The 17,712-nt window shown below is 43.8% G+C and overlaps 1 protein-coding gene across 1 annotated transcript in view; it reads left to right on the top strand.

Moving 5' to 3' along the window:
• Window positions 1–14,378, top strand: part of ppm1h (protein phosphatase, Mg2+/Mn2+ dependent, 1H) — a 34,697-nt gene extending 20,319 nt beyond the window's left edge. The window contains exons 4-10 of the mRNA XM_070971629.1: window positions 849–961; window positions 1,104–1,188; window positions 1,412–1,530; window positions 6,954–7,017; window positions 9,602–9,709; window positions 12,074–12,225; window positions 12,581–14,378. Of these exons, the coding sequence (XP_070827730.1) occupies window positions 849–961; window positions 1,104–1,188; window positions 1,412–1,530; window positions 6,954–7,017; window positions 9,602–9,709; window positions 12,074–12,225; window positions 12,581–12,728 (789 nt within the window). The 3' untranslated portion in view covers window positions 12,729–14,378. The remainder of the gene's footprint in view (window positions 1–848; window positions 962–1,103; window positions 1,189–1,411; window positions 1,531–6,953; window positions 7,018–9,601; window positions 9,710–12,073; window positions 12,226–12,580) is intronic.
• The last annotated feature ends 3,334 nt before the right edge of the window (window positions 14,379–17,712 follow it).

The raw sequence follows: 17,712 nt of genomic DNA on the forward strand, positions 1-17,712 counted from the left end.
TGACTGTACACAAACACACATTCACTGACAGATGGAGGTCGTCAGCAGCCGAGCAGAAGGCGATATGATTTAGTTGGGGTAACATCCCTCTTGGGAAAACATGTTAGAGATGGCCTCGCTGCAAATGCGATCTCCAGCATTTCTCATCCCACTCAATCTGTTGATAGTGACAGGGGGGTGCGAGAGAGGCGCTGGAGGGGTCATCCATTTCCCCGGGATCACTTCCTGCTTCTGTTTTGCGATGAATGGCCCCTCAGGAGCCGCAGACCAACTATAGCCACGATGAGCATTAAAGGGTTAAACCAAGTGTGAGCAGCTCAGTTGAAATTTATGTTGGCGTTTTGATTAATTTGCTGACAGGTTAATTATTCATCTAATTAATGAACTGATAGCATGGGGGGTTTTTTTTTCACATATTTTTTTTTTGGTTTAATTAGCAACAAATTAATCTGGGCTAATTAACTGGCGTAATAACCAGCAGTCCCTCCAAACTTTCACTCAATCTTTTTGGTCTTCATTCCGTTTTATTGCTCCTTGACTCATGGTGCTATTGATAAATGAATTCATTATGTTGCTATAATTAATAATAGCATCATGGCAGGTTTTAAGTATCAGGGCAATATTTTACTCTGTATCGGATTATTGCTTACATGTTATGTGCAGCTGCGTGATAGGAAAAAGTTTTTGAAGGCTGTTATGATTAGAAATATGATTATGTGCAGAGGATGGGTCTGGATTATGTGCTCTCATCAGAAGATACATTTGTGTGTGTGTGTGTGTGTGTGTGTGTGTGTGTGTGTGTGTGTGTGTGTGTGTGTGTGTGTGTGTGTGTGTGTGTGTGTATTCAGGATGTGCAGATAGAAAAGGAGAAAGCAGTCTACAACATCTCAGGTGGCTGCACTGCTCTAGTGACCGTCTTTATGCTTGGGAAGCTGTACGTTGGGAACGCTGGGGACAGCAGGTGAGGGACACACACTCATACACACACACCCTTGTAATAACACACACAGGCCTGTCGCTCACCTTCGGCCGCCCTGCAGCCAGCAGGAGCAACAGGCAGCTTAAGTAAAGAGAGTTTTGTTTTGTCTGCTGCTGTCCCTCAGAGCTATCATCGTCCGGGCCGGGGAGGTCATCCCCATGTCAACAGAGTTCACGCCAGAGTCAGAGAGACGGCGACTGCAGTTCCTGGTAAGACAGAACCTTCCTCGGCTACTCTCTAGCGAGCACAGCTGTCAGATATTAGCAGAGCTGACCTCCCTTCCCGTTGAGACACCAGCTATGCTTAGCTCTGTCTCTCTTACACTGCCTGCTCTCTTTGCCAGCTTAATAGACTATGGAATTGTTTTTCCTCTCCCCTGGGCGCATCAATCTTCTTTTTCTGTTTTTTTTTTTTCCCCGTTTCATATCAAAGGCCTACATGCAGCCCCACTTATTAGGGAACGAGTTCACACATCTGGAATTCCCGAGGAGAGTCCAGAGGAAGGAGGTGGGGAAGAGGATGCTGTACCGTGACTTCACCATGGCAGGATGGTGGGTGTCATTGATGTTTTTGGACTGATTTGCTGATTGTATTAATCTCCTAATGTCAAATACAATGCACGAGTGACACAGCATGCAAACAACAGGGATACCGCTGTTTTTTGTTTTTTTTCTCCTATTTTGCATTTTCCTTTAGTATGTGTGACGGTAAGTCTCTCCTCTGCTTTCCTGCTAAATTATTTAACGCTTTATCTGTTCAATTTTTTACACCCTTACACTTCCTGTGTATCTGGCAGAATCCGTTTATGAGCCCTGTGAGAGAAATTTGTGTGAAAATAATTTTTGCTACCTAGCCTCATATAATTACGCCTTGCTAAAACATTAATTTGTGACATTTTCTACATTTGAGTGATTTCCTATAATGTACCCCTGATGGAAATAGCCAGTAGCAGCAATTTCCATCCCATTCAGTGTGCAGCAGTGTAAAAAAGCCATTCACAGGTTCACTGTGAGAGGGAGGCCTGGAAGTGGCCTTGACTTCTCTGCTTCTGTGTGCGTGAAGGAGGTAAGAAGGAATATGTGGGCGCATCAAGGATCCGGCTCTTTATATTTCTGTGGAGAGTGATGGTGTGAGAGGGAAGAAAAGAGAGAGTACGTACAGAATGACAAACAGATGGAAATGTGAAAGTGAGACAAAAGATAGTAGAGAAGCATCCAGGGTGTGGATGATATAATTTAATTGTGAGGACCCTAAAATAACGCAATCACAGTTACAACCACTTCTACTGAGGTCACATTAGGTTAAGTGGAAGGAATATCTGTCTGTCTGTCCTTCGATTTTCTCAACAACTGTAGTGTAACAGTGTTGCTTGAAGTAGCTTGGATGAGCGCTTCTCATGAAAGCTGCCAGCAGAGATGCCGGAGGACGAGCAATCAGAGCAACCCGAACAGGCACGTTTTGAACGGACACTGCGCTGGTTAGGCTAAATGTCAGATGTAATAATCTGAGGATCTCAGCGATCAAAGAGGTGACGCAATCAGCACTTTAATAGGAGTCTTAAATGTGTCTAATGAGACAGAGTTTCAACATTAGGACACATTAACCAAGCACAGACACCTGACTCACCTGTGCAGCTTCTGCCAGTGGTGGAAGTAGCATTCAGATGCCTTAAAGTAGCAGTACCGCAATAAGGCAAGTTAAAGTTCTGTGTTTCCAGTCTTACTTGCAAGGGTTAGGGTTAGGGTGTGAAGGTAATTTAGTTATGTATTTACGTACAAGTCTGAGGTACTTTTATGCTACTTCCACTACATGTCACAATGAAATATTAGACATTTCACTCCTCTGTCTTTATTTGACAGCTACAGTCAGTAGTTACTTTGTGGATCTCAAAACCTAAAATGAAAATATGATGCAGTGGTACACAGCTGATAAACAGCTAAAATTAGCTCCACTTCAACTAGCTTCAACATTAAACGGCTGTTTCCAGATGAATGAATCGGTAATAATATAATATACAATGATATAAATGGGCTGGGCTAACCCTTTGTACTTCCACATACATACAGTACAAATAAATGATGTCTTCCATGACCAAGTACAATGGTATTAACAGAAAATATGCTTAAAGTAGCAAACTGAATTTTTTAATATTATAGCGGACCATTATTACTGATGCAGCACTTTTCATGCTGTCGCTGGTTAAGGTGAAGAAAGTTTATATACTGGAGGTGGAATCTGTTCCACTATATATCTAACAAGGTACTTTGTGTGTAAAGTCTTAATATGTCCGGTGAGCTATCGGATAAATGTAGTTGGATAAAAGAACATTGGCTTATGGACTGCAGTGGATTAGAAATAAAGTGGTATTAAACAGAATTAGTCAAGTACAGGTAAACATCTAAATTATACTGGTGCTCTGCTTATTTTAACATTGAGCTTCTTTACTCTTGAAGTGTTTTAATTATGTCTGCAGAAACTGTGGTCTGCATGTGCGATGTGCACGTATGCATATAGATCTATGAGTGATAGGTTCAGGTGACACAGGAGAGGTGAGCAGTATGTCTTCTGACACCACCTCTGTGCAGTTGTGCTTTGCGGCACCGCTTGGTTGAGCAGATGTAGGTCAATCGGCGGCTGTGTTCCTTATTAGGCCCAGAACTCTCAGCCTTCCGTCTGCCTGCTTACTGTCTCACCAGTGCAGACGGCCTGTGATGTATTTTTAATCAGGTTCTACCCATAACCCAGTTCTGCTCATTTCACCCGGACTAAGTCTGGGTCTTAAATTAGTAACCTGTCAGCCGCCGTGGCTGATCGCTCTGATGTGCGTGGGTGTGACTTAAGTGTGTCATCTTTTATAGGTGCAGTTCAGATGCTCTATAGGTACAGAGGATCCTGTTGTTTAATGTCTCTGCAGCTCTCTGTCTGTGCATGTGCACTTCTATGTGCAGCCAGTGTGCCCACATGCTGCGTGTCTGTGGGTGTAAGCTGCCATCCAGTTCCCTCAAAGGCATCCATGATCAAGGCCATGCTCTAATGAAGGCATACAGGTCCGCAGCCCACCTCGCTCTGTGTTCTTTCTTTACCTCCCCTCCTTTGGCCAGTGTGAGTGTGCGAGCCGGCTTTGGCGTTGCAGACTCTAATGGTGGACGCCGTCCAGGATGGCGGGAGGTTTTGTTTGTGAGACGTCCCGGAGTGATGGATGTTGAGCGGTCGGCCGTGTCCGACAAGATCCAAACACTACGGCAAAACACAGCCAGCCAGGCAGAGGGAAGGTGAGGAGGAGGGTGGGAGGCTGGAGAGGACAGAGGGGGGTGGGGGCACAGAACAAATGAGAAGGAAATTGCTTCAAAGACAGAGAAAAATGTAAAGAGTGAGGTATGCTGTTAACATAGAAATAGAGATAAAAGAGGAGAGGAATTGGCTCGGAAGAAAAAGGCTAGTGAGATGTAAAGACGGAAAAAGAAAGATGGTGTGCAGACCACATAGGAGGGCAATGATAAATGACAATGAATGGCGCTCAAGCTGTATCTCTTTAGCGCCCACGCCCACTGGGGTGTCTGTCCTCCCCCTGATCCTATAGACAATGAATGAGAGAGGAGCGAGACAAACACACACCTTCATCACTGTCATACACTCCTGCTCCTCCTCTGCTGCCTTTGTACTGCGACTTCGGCCTACAGCTTACATTCGGACAGTCGCTGGGTCGCTGCCATTTACCGTTGCCCCTTGCTTTGCACCTGAACGCATCGCCATGAAAGCCCATCAAGGCTGGCCAGAAAGTTTATTTGAGCCCGACTGTCAGTTGCTCCAATTTGTCTGACTCATCCGGTGCTGACACAGGCCCGCCGCAATGTCACCTCAAAGTCTGCCGACGGGTGTGTGTGTCTGTGTGTGTGTCTGCGCGTGGAGATGTATATAAGTGTGTGTGCGCAGATGGGGATGCTGAGCACACACTGCTAATGTTTCTCTGTCACCCCTCCGTGCGCCGAGCAGAGATGACATCACTCCTCTCCTCTCCCGCCCACCTCTCGTCACCTGCAGAGAGGATGATACAACCCCCCTCCCTCCCTGCATACCTTCCCCCTCCCCCACTCTCTCCCTCTCAGCCACTCTGCAACGTATCGGGCGTCCAAACAGCCCTTGAATGTGAAAGCGCTCAGTGTTGTGGTCAAACAGTACTGCCCTTGAGCAGCTCTCCTCCTCATCTTTTTTTTTTTTTTTTTTTTTTTTTTTTTGAGGGGGGGCAGACTCTGTGTCCCTGATCGTGAGGCAGGTATTATAACAGGATTAATGTGTATCTCTCTCTTTCTGTCACACACTTGTTATCTCCAGTCTGACAGGATGGATTCGCTGTAAACACAAGTCTCGAGAGGGAGAGTGTCCCCGACAGCAGGCTCTGGGGATTTCATCCAAAACATCTTTGAAATAATGACATGAAGTGTCTGTCTGTGTTGTAGGGTTTTTTTTGGTTTGGTTTTTTTAGGAGACTAACACTTCTTGAAGGTGAAATCCTCAAATGAAAGAAGTTGGGAGTGATATGGCAGCAAAAATGGTTTCCTTTTTTAAAGAGAAATAGAAAATAGAGAAGGTAAGCCCTGCCCCAGTTCAATTAATGCCTGCTTTAATGCTCAGTTCAACTCTTCCATCATCAAACTGCTGTTTTAGAGGTTTTTCCACACCATGAATATTGCAAACATTAGTGAGGAAACTGTTCTACGAAGTGTTATTTTGTGCCACAGCTCTCAGCTTGGAAGAGTCTCAGGCTGCAAACTGTATTTCTGTGTTTGTGGGCTGCGTTCTCTGTGATAGTCCTCGCTCTGCACACTGTTAAAAAAGTGCTGAGTGCAGCAGTATAGCGCTCGCCTAAGGTGGAAACATATGGTCTCTCTGAGTGGAACCAGCAGTAATGTAAAAACCACCGCGGTCCCTGCTAATCTGCTTCACAGCAGCTGAAATACGTTGGATAAGGTGCGCGGGGCGGACCTGGGTCACATATATTATATATTTGCAAATAACACGTCAGGTCTGTTTTAAGCAGCTTTTCAGACTAGATAGCTGTTATTTTCTACAATCAAAAGCATTCTGAATTCACTTCAGTGAGCATTTCTTCCTTCTTTTCCTCCAGTATGCAGCATAACCTGTATTTGTAACTGTTAGTCGGGCCAGGTTAGGACTCTGCCTCCAAGCAGAGCCAGATTTTTCTATTGGTAGCACCTGGTGTGAGTTGTGAATGGAAAACTTTGTCCTGGCAGCCCTGCTGGAAATTGGCTCAAATTTGTAATGTTTCAGATACTGTAAAGTGACACAGCTGTTCCTCTGAAGTAAAACTGTTTGTGGGTGACACAAAACCACACTCGGGCCAGAGAGCAGAGTTTCTTCACTGCACGTCTCTGAGCTGTAGAGGTGAAAAGTGTACGTGAAGACCTGGCATGAATATATACAGTATGATAGAGTCTTTTTCCTTGTACTGCAGATCTGTCTGGTTCCAGTCTGAAGATTGTAAATTATTCATTAGTTGGGGAAGTTTAAACACTGCTCTGAGAGCGGGGGAATGTAAACGTGGATACTCTTGCATCATTCAGCTGCTTTACATCCAGGCTTTCAGATGCATACATGCACGTACACACACACAGCTGCAGCAGGCCGTCACAGAAAACCAACAGTAATCCAAGAGACATCCATAGACATTTCACTCTTTGTCGCTAGGGAGACTTTTACAAGATCAGTTAGAGCGAAAAAAAAAAAAAAAGGAGAGAAATATGCTCAGGCTCTCTGCCGTTCTCTGTGTGATGTCTGGGTGGATTTTTTTCCTCGCCATCTCTCTTTTCCCTCCCAGCATACTCTTTCTCTCTGTGCCAGTCACCTCGACAGCAGGGCCTGCAGGGGGGTGCGGAGGCAGTGTATCTCCAGGGCACGTGTGTGCTGCCTGCTATAAACCAGAAACCCATTAAAGTGTCCTCTCTCCTCTGTGCAGGGCGTATAAAACCATCGAGGACGATGACCTGAAGTTTCCCCTGATCTACGGCGAAGGAAAGAAGGTAAGAGGTGCTCGGCAGCCACTTGCTGACAGAGTTACTCCCACGGCCTTGTGCGCCTGGCCTGTAATCAAAGCTCGCCAGGGCACCATTAGTCAGCCCCCCCCCCCCATCCTCCCCTGTCACTGTGTGGAGGAGCCAGCTAGTGGAAAGCATTCCTGGCCTCTTTTTCCACAAGGATTCACATCCTGCACCAACCTATGGCACAGAAAATACCTCAGCTCTAATGGATCCGTGCTTTTATGTCCCTCTGCAGGTAAAATGTAGCATGAACACCGCCAGGGGCCAAAGGTGGGACTCCCGTTAGATGACGAAAGACAGATGAAAGTGTCCAAGAAGTGACGCGTGTTAATTGTAATACAGCGCCCCTGAAGCACTGACATGCAGCAGAATCTTGGCGTTTTGACACAAGAAAAGGGCAAAAAGCTCAGCACACTGTTCATGACATTTCCCTTTCTTTCAGTGATGCTGTGCATGTGGCTTCTTGTCCTTGTTGCACCGAAAAGGTTAGATAGGAAACATGATAGATGTGAATATGTTCTCAGTCTGGCCTTCTCCGGTTTTCTGTTTAACACAGACTGACAGTAGATTTAGGTCTGACTGATGAGTGGGGCAGATGTCGCCCCACCATGCTCCCTGTCGGAAACCGCATTCAGGTTTGCCCCTCGCACAGTTGGCCGTGCCCACGTCGCGTCCTCTCCCTTTGAAGTGAGGCGCGGAGATGGATGGGTAGATAGAGCGAGGGGGCTTTGTGCGAGGGAGAGGAACGCCAGAGCACTTCAAAGCCCGGCGCGCAGCCTGCTGGGCCCCAACGCTCAACAATTAATCCCAGGATGTTTCCCCTTCTCCGCCGGAGGAGCTTTGCCGCCACTTTAAACGCTCTCCACCTCTCTGTCTCCGTCTCTCTCCACCTCTCTGTCCTGCATACTGATCCAGGCTCATTCCTACCAGGCCTCACTCGCCCTCTCACGCTCCTCTCCCCGTCCTTATGTGCCGCTCTGTCTCATTCGCTGTACAGTAGATTCAATTAGCCCAGTTCCCCCAGTCCTGTGCCAGCAGCCATTTTTAGAAGCGTCTGTGACGATCTGTGCAGACAGTAGGAGTCAGATAGAGTTTTGTACGGCTTACAAATGAGTTTGATGGCGCCTGGGGAATGGGGAACGATCATTAGGTGCTCACGAAACTGGAAGATGCTGACGATGAGTTTGTGTTCATTTGCCTAAATGCTGCTCATCCATCCAGATAAAGCTCCTGTTATCCAGCCTCTTCAAGGCGGGAATGTTGCGCTGTTATTCCGCCTCACCGTTCTGTGTAAAGCGTATGAAGACGGAATCGGGGACCACAGCAGATGTAGTAACCGAGTCAACACCTGTGTAAAATTGGGAAACCAGAGCTTTTAGATGCCATCTGTTGAGTTCCATGTCACGTTTCTTTTAAAACACCGGCATGGATCTAAAATCACACCGGGGCAGTGTTATGCCAGCATTGTTTGGTTCAGTCTAAAAAAGCAAATCAGGCAGAATGATGAGTCTTTACGGCAGTTCTGCATGGCCTCTGTTTAAAAAGGGCTAAAGATTCCCACTGGAATTAGCCTGTAACCATCACTGAAATGTGGCACAGGATGCTTCATGCAGGTTATTCTTAATAATTATCAGGGACGAATGCAGTAGACTCAGAAAGGTCACTGAAGTCATATAGTATTTTAACGAGCTAAGTCTTACATTCATCCAGGGAGGATTCACTGGGACACTAGGTATTATATGCTCTTGGTCAAAAATATCTTGCTTCCAAGTTCCAGCACACACTAGTAAGTCATTAGAGCAGCTTGGGGTTAATCATGTGCTCAGGAACAGGAACCTGCACTGCTGCCAAAATATTCTTTACCTACTTATCACACCCCACTTGACATATCAGACAGGTTTCCACAAGCCTGCTCCTCTAGGAGGAGCAGATCATTCCAGTTTAGCACAATTTAGGTCTTAGTTGTGCGTCTTTCCTTTTGGCCGATCATTCCTAATGCTAATGAGAATATTACAGTCACCAATAATTGCTTAGATGTGAGTGCAGTGACATCCAGAAAAAAATCAGGCAGGGAGATGAACACAAGCAGTCAGATGGGCGGCTTTAAACGAATCCTCCGATTAGCCAAACTTACTTGGAAGAGAAAATAAAGTCAGACTGTAGAATTCTGATCCAAACTGTCCTCACAGACCACTTTCCTGGCTCGGCTTCCACTTGCTGTTTTTGTGCGTGCATGGTTTCCCTGTGCATTTCAGCTGCAGGTTTTACCTCCAAATAAAATGGTGTAATAATACTCTTGTTGAATCTGTTGCAGCGACGGGGCCCACGTCTCAGAAATTACTTTGCTGCGTACAATGATAACTTACAGAAAGCTACAAAAATAAAACCTGAGTTATAATAAACTCAAAATGTCCCTGAAGACTTCCACTGTCTCCCTCTTGTCTCTCTGTTCAGAAAAGAATATAAGAAAATAAGAAGCACTGTGAATGTGGAACACTTTTCAGTGGGTTGCTGCTTTGCTCGACTCACATGGAGTTGAGCTTCACATGCTTCTGGTCTGTTGCAGGCTCGTGTGCTGGCGACCATCGGGGTCACTCGAGGTCTTGGGGACCACAATCTGAAAGTGCACGACTCCAACATCTACATTAAGCCCTTCCTGTCCTGCTGCCCAGAGGTAGGCCCCACGTTGTCCTTCATTATGTCCTCCTGCACAGCGTGTACAGACAAATTCACATTATCCTTTATACATGACTAACCGTCAAGTCAGTGAGTGATTTCCTTCATTTCCGCTACACCACATTTCTTCCAGATACAGGATGTGAACTTTTTGCACACAGAAAAAAGATTTTAAAAAAGGTAAACAAATAAAGGATGAAAGCACACACACACACACACACACACACACACACACACACACACACACACACGTCTTGTGATGCATTTGGTGAAGAAATCTTTGCTTCCTCTTCTCTGGATTTGTTCCTGTTTGATTGTCGAGGGTCAGAGCATCACCTCATGGACATTAAAGCATTTCTGCATTTTGAAAATACAAAATACAATCGTGGAACTCACATCTTTAATCAGTTCGTTAACAGTGATCTCTCCTTTTATTTGAACTTGGCCTCCCGATAAAAGGCGAGCACGGCGGTAACGATGTAAAATGCCTTTAGCCATTAACAGTCCACACTGTGAACTAAGTGGTCAATGTGCACATCAACATTCCTCACCGGCCGTCGCTCTCAAATGACTCCTTTCCTTCCCAGTTGTCCACGGCACATGATTGCAGCAGGCATGAAGCCCATGAAATTCTCTTGATCTTTAATTCATTTCCCTCCGAGTTCAGCCGTAGTTCAGCTTCCTTTTTGATGTTGCATTTCTTTTCTGATGTTTTCCTCTCATATGCTTGTGGTCACTATTGACTGTAAACATGCTATTAGTATGTAAGACATGTCAAACCTGAGCGTGAGAGGTCTCGCTGGATGTTTCAGTGCCATGAAAAATAGATAATTACTATATAAAGAAATCGTGTGTGTGGGAGAGGTGGGAGAGGTGGGAGAGGTGGGAGAGCGCCATGCACGGGTTCTGTAAACATGATTTCTCTTGGGTTACAAAAAAGAGGCTCAGAAACAAGCCAACCTTGACATTTAAGAGTCATCAGATGATTGTTATCACGAGACCAAATACAAGCATTGGGTCAGAAATGAAACGCTCTGGTCATAACACCTCTTCCAGAGATATTTTGTCGCTGTTGAAATCCCTGTTTTGATATTGATTCTTCGAACTGCCGGCTCTTTCATGTGTTGATAGCCTCGGTCCTTCTATCTCTTGCCAAGCTTGACTTAAATCACAAGGTTTACCACAACATGAGGGCTCATGATCCAATGTGGAGGTCATTCTGATTCCATTACAACCACTTTGACAGCCGCTGTGGTCATGCTGTGCTCTTTTCGCAGTAGCCTCTGCAGTAAGTTGGCATCCGCCTGCTGTGAATAGGCAACTCCCCCACAGTAGCAAAGGAATTACTTGCAACCAACCAAGCAACCAAACTATGGCAGGTTTTTTTCTTTTCCTGCAGAGTCCAAGGCCACTGGGTGTATTTCCTCTCACTATTTTATAGTATGCTTCAGTTCAGGCATAGTAATTTGAAAGGTTGTGCCTCACAAGAGTTGCCACAGTAACATATCTCTTAACTTCAGTAGCTTTCAGAAAAATATATAGAGGAAGATGTTCCAAGAAAGTGGGATTTAAAAGGTGATTTTATCCAAATTACAAAATGGAATCAGATTTTCTCACTTCAGTGGGGTCGAGCCCTGCATCGATTTTTTTAGGTATTATTTGTGCTATGAAAAAGTCTATTTAGAGAATTCCTTCTGGAAACAGCGTCCCTGTTACTCAGTATAATCCACACACACACATTTCTACCAAAGAAATCATCAGTGAGGATGTCCATGTCTGTGGATGATTCATATGTTGCTGTTGAATCTTCAGCCATGCTAGCAGCTAGCGTAATGTCTGTCTGTCCTCTACTTTGGTCCAGACTGAAATACTTCAACGACTATTTGCGACAACGACAAATCTTAAAAGTTGATATCATAAAACCTCAACAAATGAAGCCAAAGCTACCTTTTTAGCCTCTGACTTCTTCGGAGATATCATGAATTTGACATGCCAAGAAAACACCACTGCTGGCAGTTGCATCAAAATTCAATCCTGTAGTAACACTAATATAATTGATTCAGCTAATTTTGTATATGAGTTATACGCTTTTTGTTTCAATTGGGAACAAGCTGCCACAAATAGATCTGGTGTGACTACAAGGTTAACACTAAGGCTAACCACCCTTTAATGATACATGAACACTCCCAAGTTGGAATAAGGTGTGTGTTTCCCATTCTTCCCATTCTGCAGACGACGTGTGAATGCAGCACTAGCCTTCTATGTGACATCTTAATAGGAAATTTACGTAACAGGTTCAGATAATTCCTAGAAACCATCCATCTCGCAACCCTTGGATGTTTTTTTTTCCCTTCACCTTCAGGTCAAAGTCTACCCTTTGGCGCAGTGTGAGCACGGAGCCGATGACGTTATGGTGCTGGGAACTGACGGTCTGTGGGACGTCCTCTCGAATCAGGAAGTAGCTGAGGCAGTCACCTGTTTCCTGGCCAACTGCGACCCAGACGACCAGCACAGGCACGTTCACTCATCGCACAGCTGCAGCTGCCAGTCAGGCCTGAACTTCCTCTCACCCCAGTCTTATTTGTACAGGATGAGCATCGCTATCTTGTTGTAATTATGCAAATTTCCAAACATTTAGATAAGTAATTTCTCTGATGTCGAGGAAAAGCTTGTCAGGCTATTAACGGGGCGCTCTGACTCTTCTCTTCTTAGCTTAGTTTTGAAAGTTCACCATAATATTTTCTTTTTTTCATCTGGCTGCAGGTAGATGTCAAACACTGCGTCGTTATTATCAGCTGTGAACATTTATCCTCTTGCATATCAGCATGTTTGACTGCGCTTTAATCGTTAATCACTCTTCTCATTGCAGGTACACAATGGCAGCTCAAGACCTGGTCATGAGAGCACGAGGGGTGCTGAAGGACCGAGGCTGGAGGATATCGAACGACAGATTAGGCTCTGGAGACGACATCTCCGTCTACATCATCCCCCTCATGTATGGCAACAAGCAGAACTAGCCCAGCTATGATCCTGCAGCCACCGCGGAAACGTAGCCCTGCCTTGACCCCCTCCCCCCTCCATCGTCATTTCCAGTTTCTCTCATCCCCTTTATTCTTTTTTAAAGTGCTTTAGCGTGGACTCCCTCCTCTGCTGAGGGATCCAAGGTGTTTCTGGTCAGAGACGGGGTTTCTGTCCAGGCTGTTTTCCTCTTGATGATCTCCAATCAGGACAATCTCTTTTTGTCTGGTCCTTCTGTTTTTTATAGGAAAGTAACTGAATCACATGAAAGAGCTGTTGAAGAGCTGAGCGAGTGATTTTTCTTGTTTTAATTTCGAGGAAGCCATCATGAATCTGGTTTTAAGGGAGTGTCGGGAGCATGGACTCTCATAGATGAGACGGTGACGTGCATCTCAGGATCACTGTTACTAACTAATGCACAATATTTATAAATGTGAAAATGTAAATACTCCCAGGTGTCAGACATTTGATAAGTTGTTTAGTTGAACACCTGTACAGTGTAAAAAACACTAACCTGAAGACTGATGTCCTGCATATTTGAATCAGACCTTCTCTGTCCCATGAACAGCTTTTACATTAGCCAAGTTCAGTCGTGTGCAGTTCTTAGTCTGTCTGATGCTACGGTTCTGAGTTTTGTACCCTTCGCATTTAGTCTTTGCTCACTGTGAAGGAAAGCTGCTTCCTTTAAAGTTGAGGGAACTCATTTATGAAGAACAAACTACCAGGAGGAGCCACCTTCCAGATTTTGTTTCCTGCTTCATGTGACACCGCCTCCACGATTCAATTTAGTTGAGCTTTTTTACGTTAATCCAGATTGAAGAATGACAAAGAAGTCTTTCTGTTGCACTCTTTCACCATCAGCCATCTACCTCATGATTTTCTCTTAGTTATCGTGCTGCACCCGTGTTGTCATTGTCCTCTTTGAGGGGCTGTTTGCATGCTCCGTCAGGTGCATCGTCAGCTCCTACCTGTGCCATTATTCGGTTACCTTGTTATAACCTGCTCATGTACCTGCAAGATTTGTAAAAAACCCTTTCAGAAAAGCACTGAAACAAAAAATAAATCTCTCCAGGGAGCTATGTGAAGGGCATACTGTTGTACAAAATAGATTTTTTTTACATATATCAAGCTCAAACCTCCACTGTCATGCCCTGATTTTTACCTTTTCTCTGTATCAGTTGGATATATAGTCCCTATTAAGATAAACCTAACCTCTATCATAGCAGGTGCCTCAAATAGTGAGAATCACTCCAATCTTAAATGTGTCCCTTAAAAGGACGTAGAAATAAGCATTCATTGCAGACAGTAAAATAGACTGCTCTTACCTTATGTCTCTGCACATGATTGTTCCCTGATTCAGAGGTCTTCCAGTTTAATTCATTTAGTTGTAGTTTTCAGCTTCTACTAATTGTGCAAAATGTATCTTAATTGCTGTATGAGTGGCTGAAAGTGGTGAAACCTGAAACAGTGTAACTTAATTCCATTGTACAAAATGTAAATAGTGTTTTCAGTGGACAATTCTCTCCTTTCTTTTACTCTAAGTGATGTACATCTTACTGAAACAAAGTAATTTGTACCGTTTTGGAAACCTAGAACTGTGCAAAAAATGGTTTACATGCTCACTTTTCTGCTCTATTAAAAAAAGAAAAAGACAATCTGCTGTCATTGATGTTGATTCTGGCTCATGCACTTGGATGATACAATCTTAGTTAATCCTAAAATTTCTAAAACCCAAAGCCAAAGTCATGATCTGCCTGCAGTGATGGAATGTAACAAAGTACATGTACACGTGTGCTGTACTTATGTTCGCTGTTGAGGTACTTGCACTTTGTTTGAATATTTCTATTTTCTGCTATTTTGTACTTACGCTGTACTACATTTTGGAGGAAATTTTGACAGCTACTAGTTACTTTGCAGATTTACATTATTAATATAAACTACAAATCAGTTAAAACATTATGAAAGAATAGGTTAAGCAACCCCATATGTAAAGTAATTCAAATAGCCTCACCTTTACCAGCTGCAACATTAAAGGGATGTTTACACATGAATGCATCACTTCTAATCCATTAAAGGGGCGTAGGAGGTAATATTTTGGTGTCACTGGGCAAATATTCAATAATAACCTTTCAGCATATTTTATTTCAAGTGGGCTGAGAGAAAGTTAGACTTCTGCGCCACTTCTTTGCTCTGTTCACGCTTTAAAGAATATGGCATGTGACAGGGGACTGACCAATCACAGGTCATTTCAGAGAGAGGGTGTTCCTGTTGGCTGTTCTATGCAGGTGCTCATGTTTGTCAGTTCTTTTCATGAAAGCCTGATTCTATAGCAGAAAATCCTGCAAATTGTGATAAATTTCCAGTACCTCCTTTGCCTATGACAGTGTACAGTACAGAAACACGTGTGAACGCATCGCAGCTCCACGCAGTTTTGGGCTCATTATTTTCGATGCCAAGTGGCAAAGAGGAAATGATGACAAATGTCAATCAGTCTCAGCCGCCTCTGAAGCCTGAAGCCTAGTTCCCTTGTACTTTTACTTAAATGAGTATTTGAATGCAGGACTTGTAACAGTCTATTTTTAGTATTTACTTAATGAACTGATCTGAACACTTCATCCACAAGCGCCTGTCTGCAGTATGTTAAACTGCTACTTAGATGTAATTAAATTCCGTACATGCAGACATTTGACTGTCTAATCCAGAAGGGAATTGAAGTCTTAAAAGAAATGTTGCAGGGACTCAACTGAAGACTTGAATGGGGACAGACTGACTTTACACTCCAGTAACTGTACAGAATAACCACTCAGACAAACTGTGTCAAGTGAGTCCCCAAAGCAATATGTGGATGAAGGATATCAGTTCACAGAATAGCCTGACATAAGATTTCATGGTGGAAGCTGCTGCAAGGGGCGTAATTCGACACTGACGAGCACACACCCCAGAGTGATGAAAGACAGCTTGGTAACTTAACCAAAAAAAAAAAAAAAGTAGTTCATCTCTATTTCAACTGGTCTTTCGCTTAAATACTGTAAGTGAGAGTGGGTGTGGAACAATGAGGAAGAGCTCCCTCATTTTTAAGTGAAGCTGCCCTGATACTGAATGGGATTTTAAATACCTGAGAGACAAAAGATGGAAATCAAATCACAGGATACAGCTTTCATAGTTCATGCCGTGACAGGTATCATATGAAGAATGATTGATGCATTCCAGTGCGCATGGATTGTGAGTACTGAAAGGAAACTCGATGCTCTTTGGCACCAGAGAGCTAACACTGTATACTACTCAGAAGTTTGGTGTGAATCAGCATGTTTTCTGTGCCCTTCAGAGACTGCTTTTCCCTTTGAAAGTCAGTGTCTCTGAGCTAATAGCCAATACCCTGTTATTATCATTCAGAAATGCACCACATTTCTTCCCCAAATTGTAATATTTGTAGGTTAAAACCCATGCTAGTAACAGTTGGAGTGGGGCAGGTTTCACAGAAGCTGAAACAGGTTGAGTTCAATCATAATGTCACCAACTGAAGACCCTTTTGAATACTATATATTTGCAAAAATACTCATCAGCTGATAACAGATGGAGCTGTAACAGGTTGAAATAGGCCACATTCACAGACAGATGCAGCTTATGACATTCATTATGTTCTATCCAGCAGTGAGCCCACACAACAGCACCAGGAGCCTGAAAGTGTCGCTGCTAAATGGAATTCAGCCATCATTAATTGTATTATTTGCACCTGTGCTTTTCCTTCAAGTAGAAGTTTCAAGTAGTCTGAAATTTATCAGTGAGAGCTCGCACCTGAGTCCAATCAACAGGCACTGATACACAATACAGCTTCAAAGGCAACTTTGACTGAATTCTAGAGCAGTGAATGAGGTCCTGTGGCCTTTCCCATTCATATGAGCTTTGGTGGCTTCTTTATTTCATCAATTAGCAGTTTTTTTTTATTTCTCTACCTTTCTCTTTTTTATATATATATTTTATTTATTTTTGTTCAAATTTGACTTTTTAGCATCTGAAATAAAGCTGAAAGTAAAGTAAATAACCAAGACGCAGATGGTTGGATGGGAGGTAAAATGCGCTGAGGGATAACAGAGCGGAGAGTCAAAGGTTTGTGGACCACACATGTAAACAATCACTTTTCTAACTCTTATTTTTCACTTCATGTTGTTCTACCCACATGTTAAGCTTAGGATATGAGCTCATCACACACAAACCTTTATGAATGCCTTCACGCACACTCGGACAATTATAAAGCACTACTGTGGGAGTCTCACACTCCTGGGTCCGCTGCAGGAGCTGGAGGGCCATCTGGTCCCCACAGGCCAGCGCCGCATCCTCCTCTCGTCAGGCCAGAACTGATCTGGCACTCCACTCCTACTCTCCACACGTGTGTGTGGTCCAGATTGGATGACGGCAATGATGACACAGTCATTCCTGTGGGTGGCTTGTTTTTCCAAGGTTGCAGCACTCCCACCCCACCCGTGGACAGATCTGCGGGTGATGCTGAGTGGGCTTGCAGCGAAATACTCATCTCGTTTACTGGAAGGGTGAAGCGCTGCTGGGGATTCAGCCTTCAAGCCTTCTTTTAGACGATTAAGTGAAAAGACACGATTCCTTATCACATTTTTGACATAGACTTTGTCCAATAATGCTGCAACGATTATTTTCATTAGAATTTTTTCTGCCGATCATTTCCTCAATATTAATCATTATTTTGTCTGACTAACAGTTCAAAACCTAAAGATGGATATCTTTAGGCTGGAAACATTAAATGTTTGGCATTTTTGCATGAAAAACCACTTGAAGGGCAAATTATTTCTGATAAATCATCCAACAGTTGCCAAATAATTTCCTGGAAACTGTTTCAGCTCTACTTGCTGGCAATTATTCCCATGATTTCAAACCCCTCAAATATTTATAAAGCTACAGAAAATTGTTAAAAATGACCGTCACAGTTTTCAGAGCCCATTGTGATGTCTTCGG

Source organism: Chaetodon trifascialis, chromosome 10 (assembly GCF_039877785.1).
Source record: "Chaetodon trifascialis isolate fChaTrf1 chromosome 10, fChaTrf1.hap1, whole genome shotgun sequence".
In the NCBI taxonomy this organism is placed as follows: Eukaryota; Metazoa; Chordata; class Actinopteri; order Chaetodontiformes; family Chaetodontidae; genus Chaetodon; species Chaetodon trifascialis.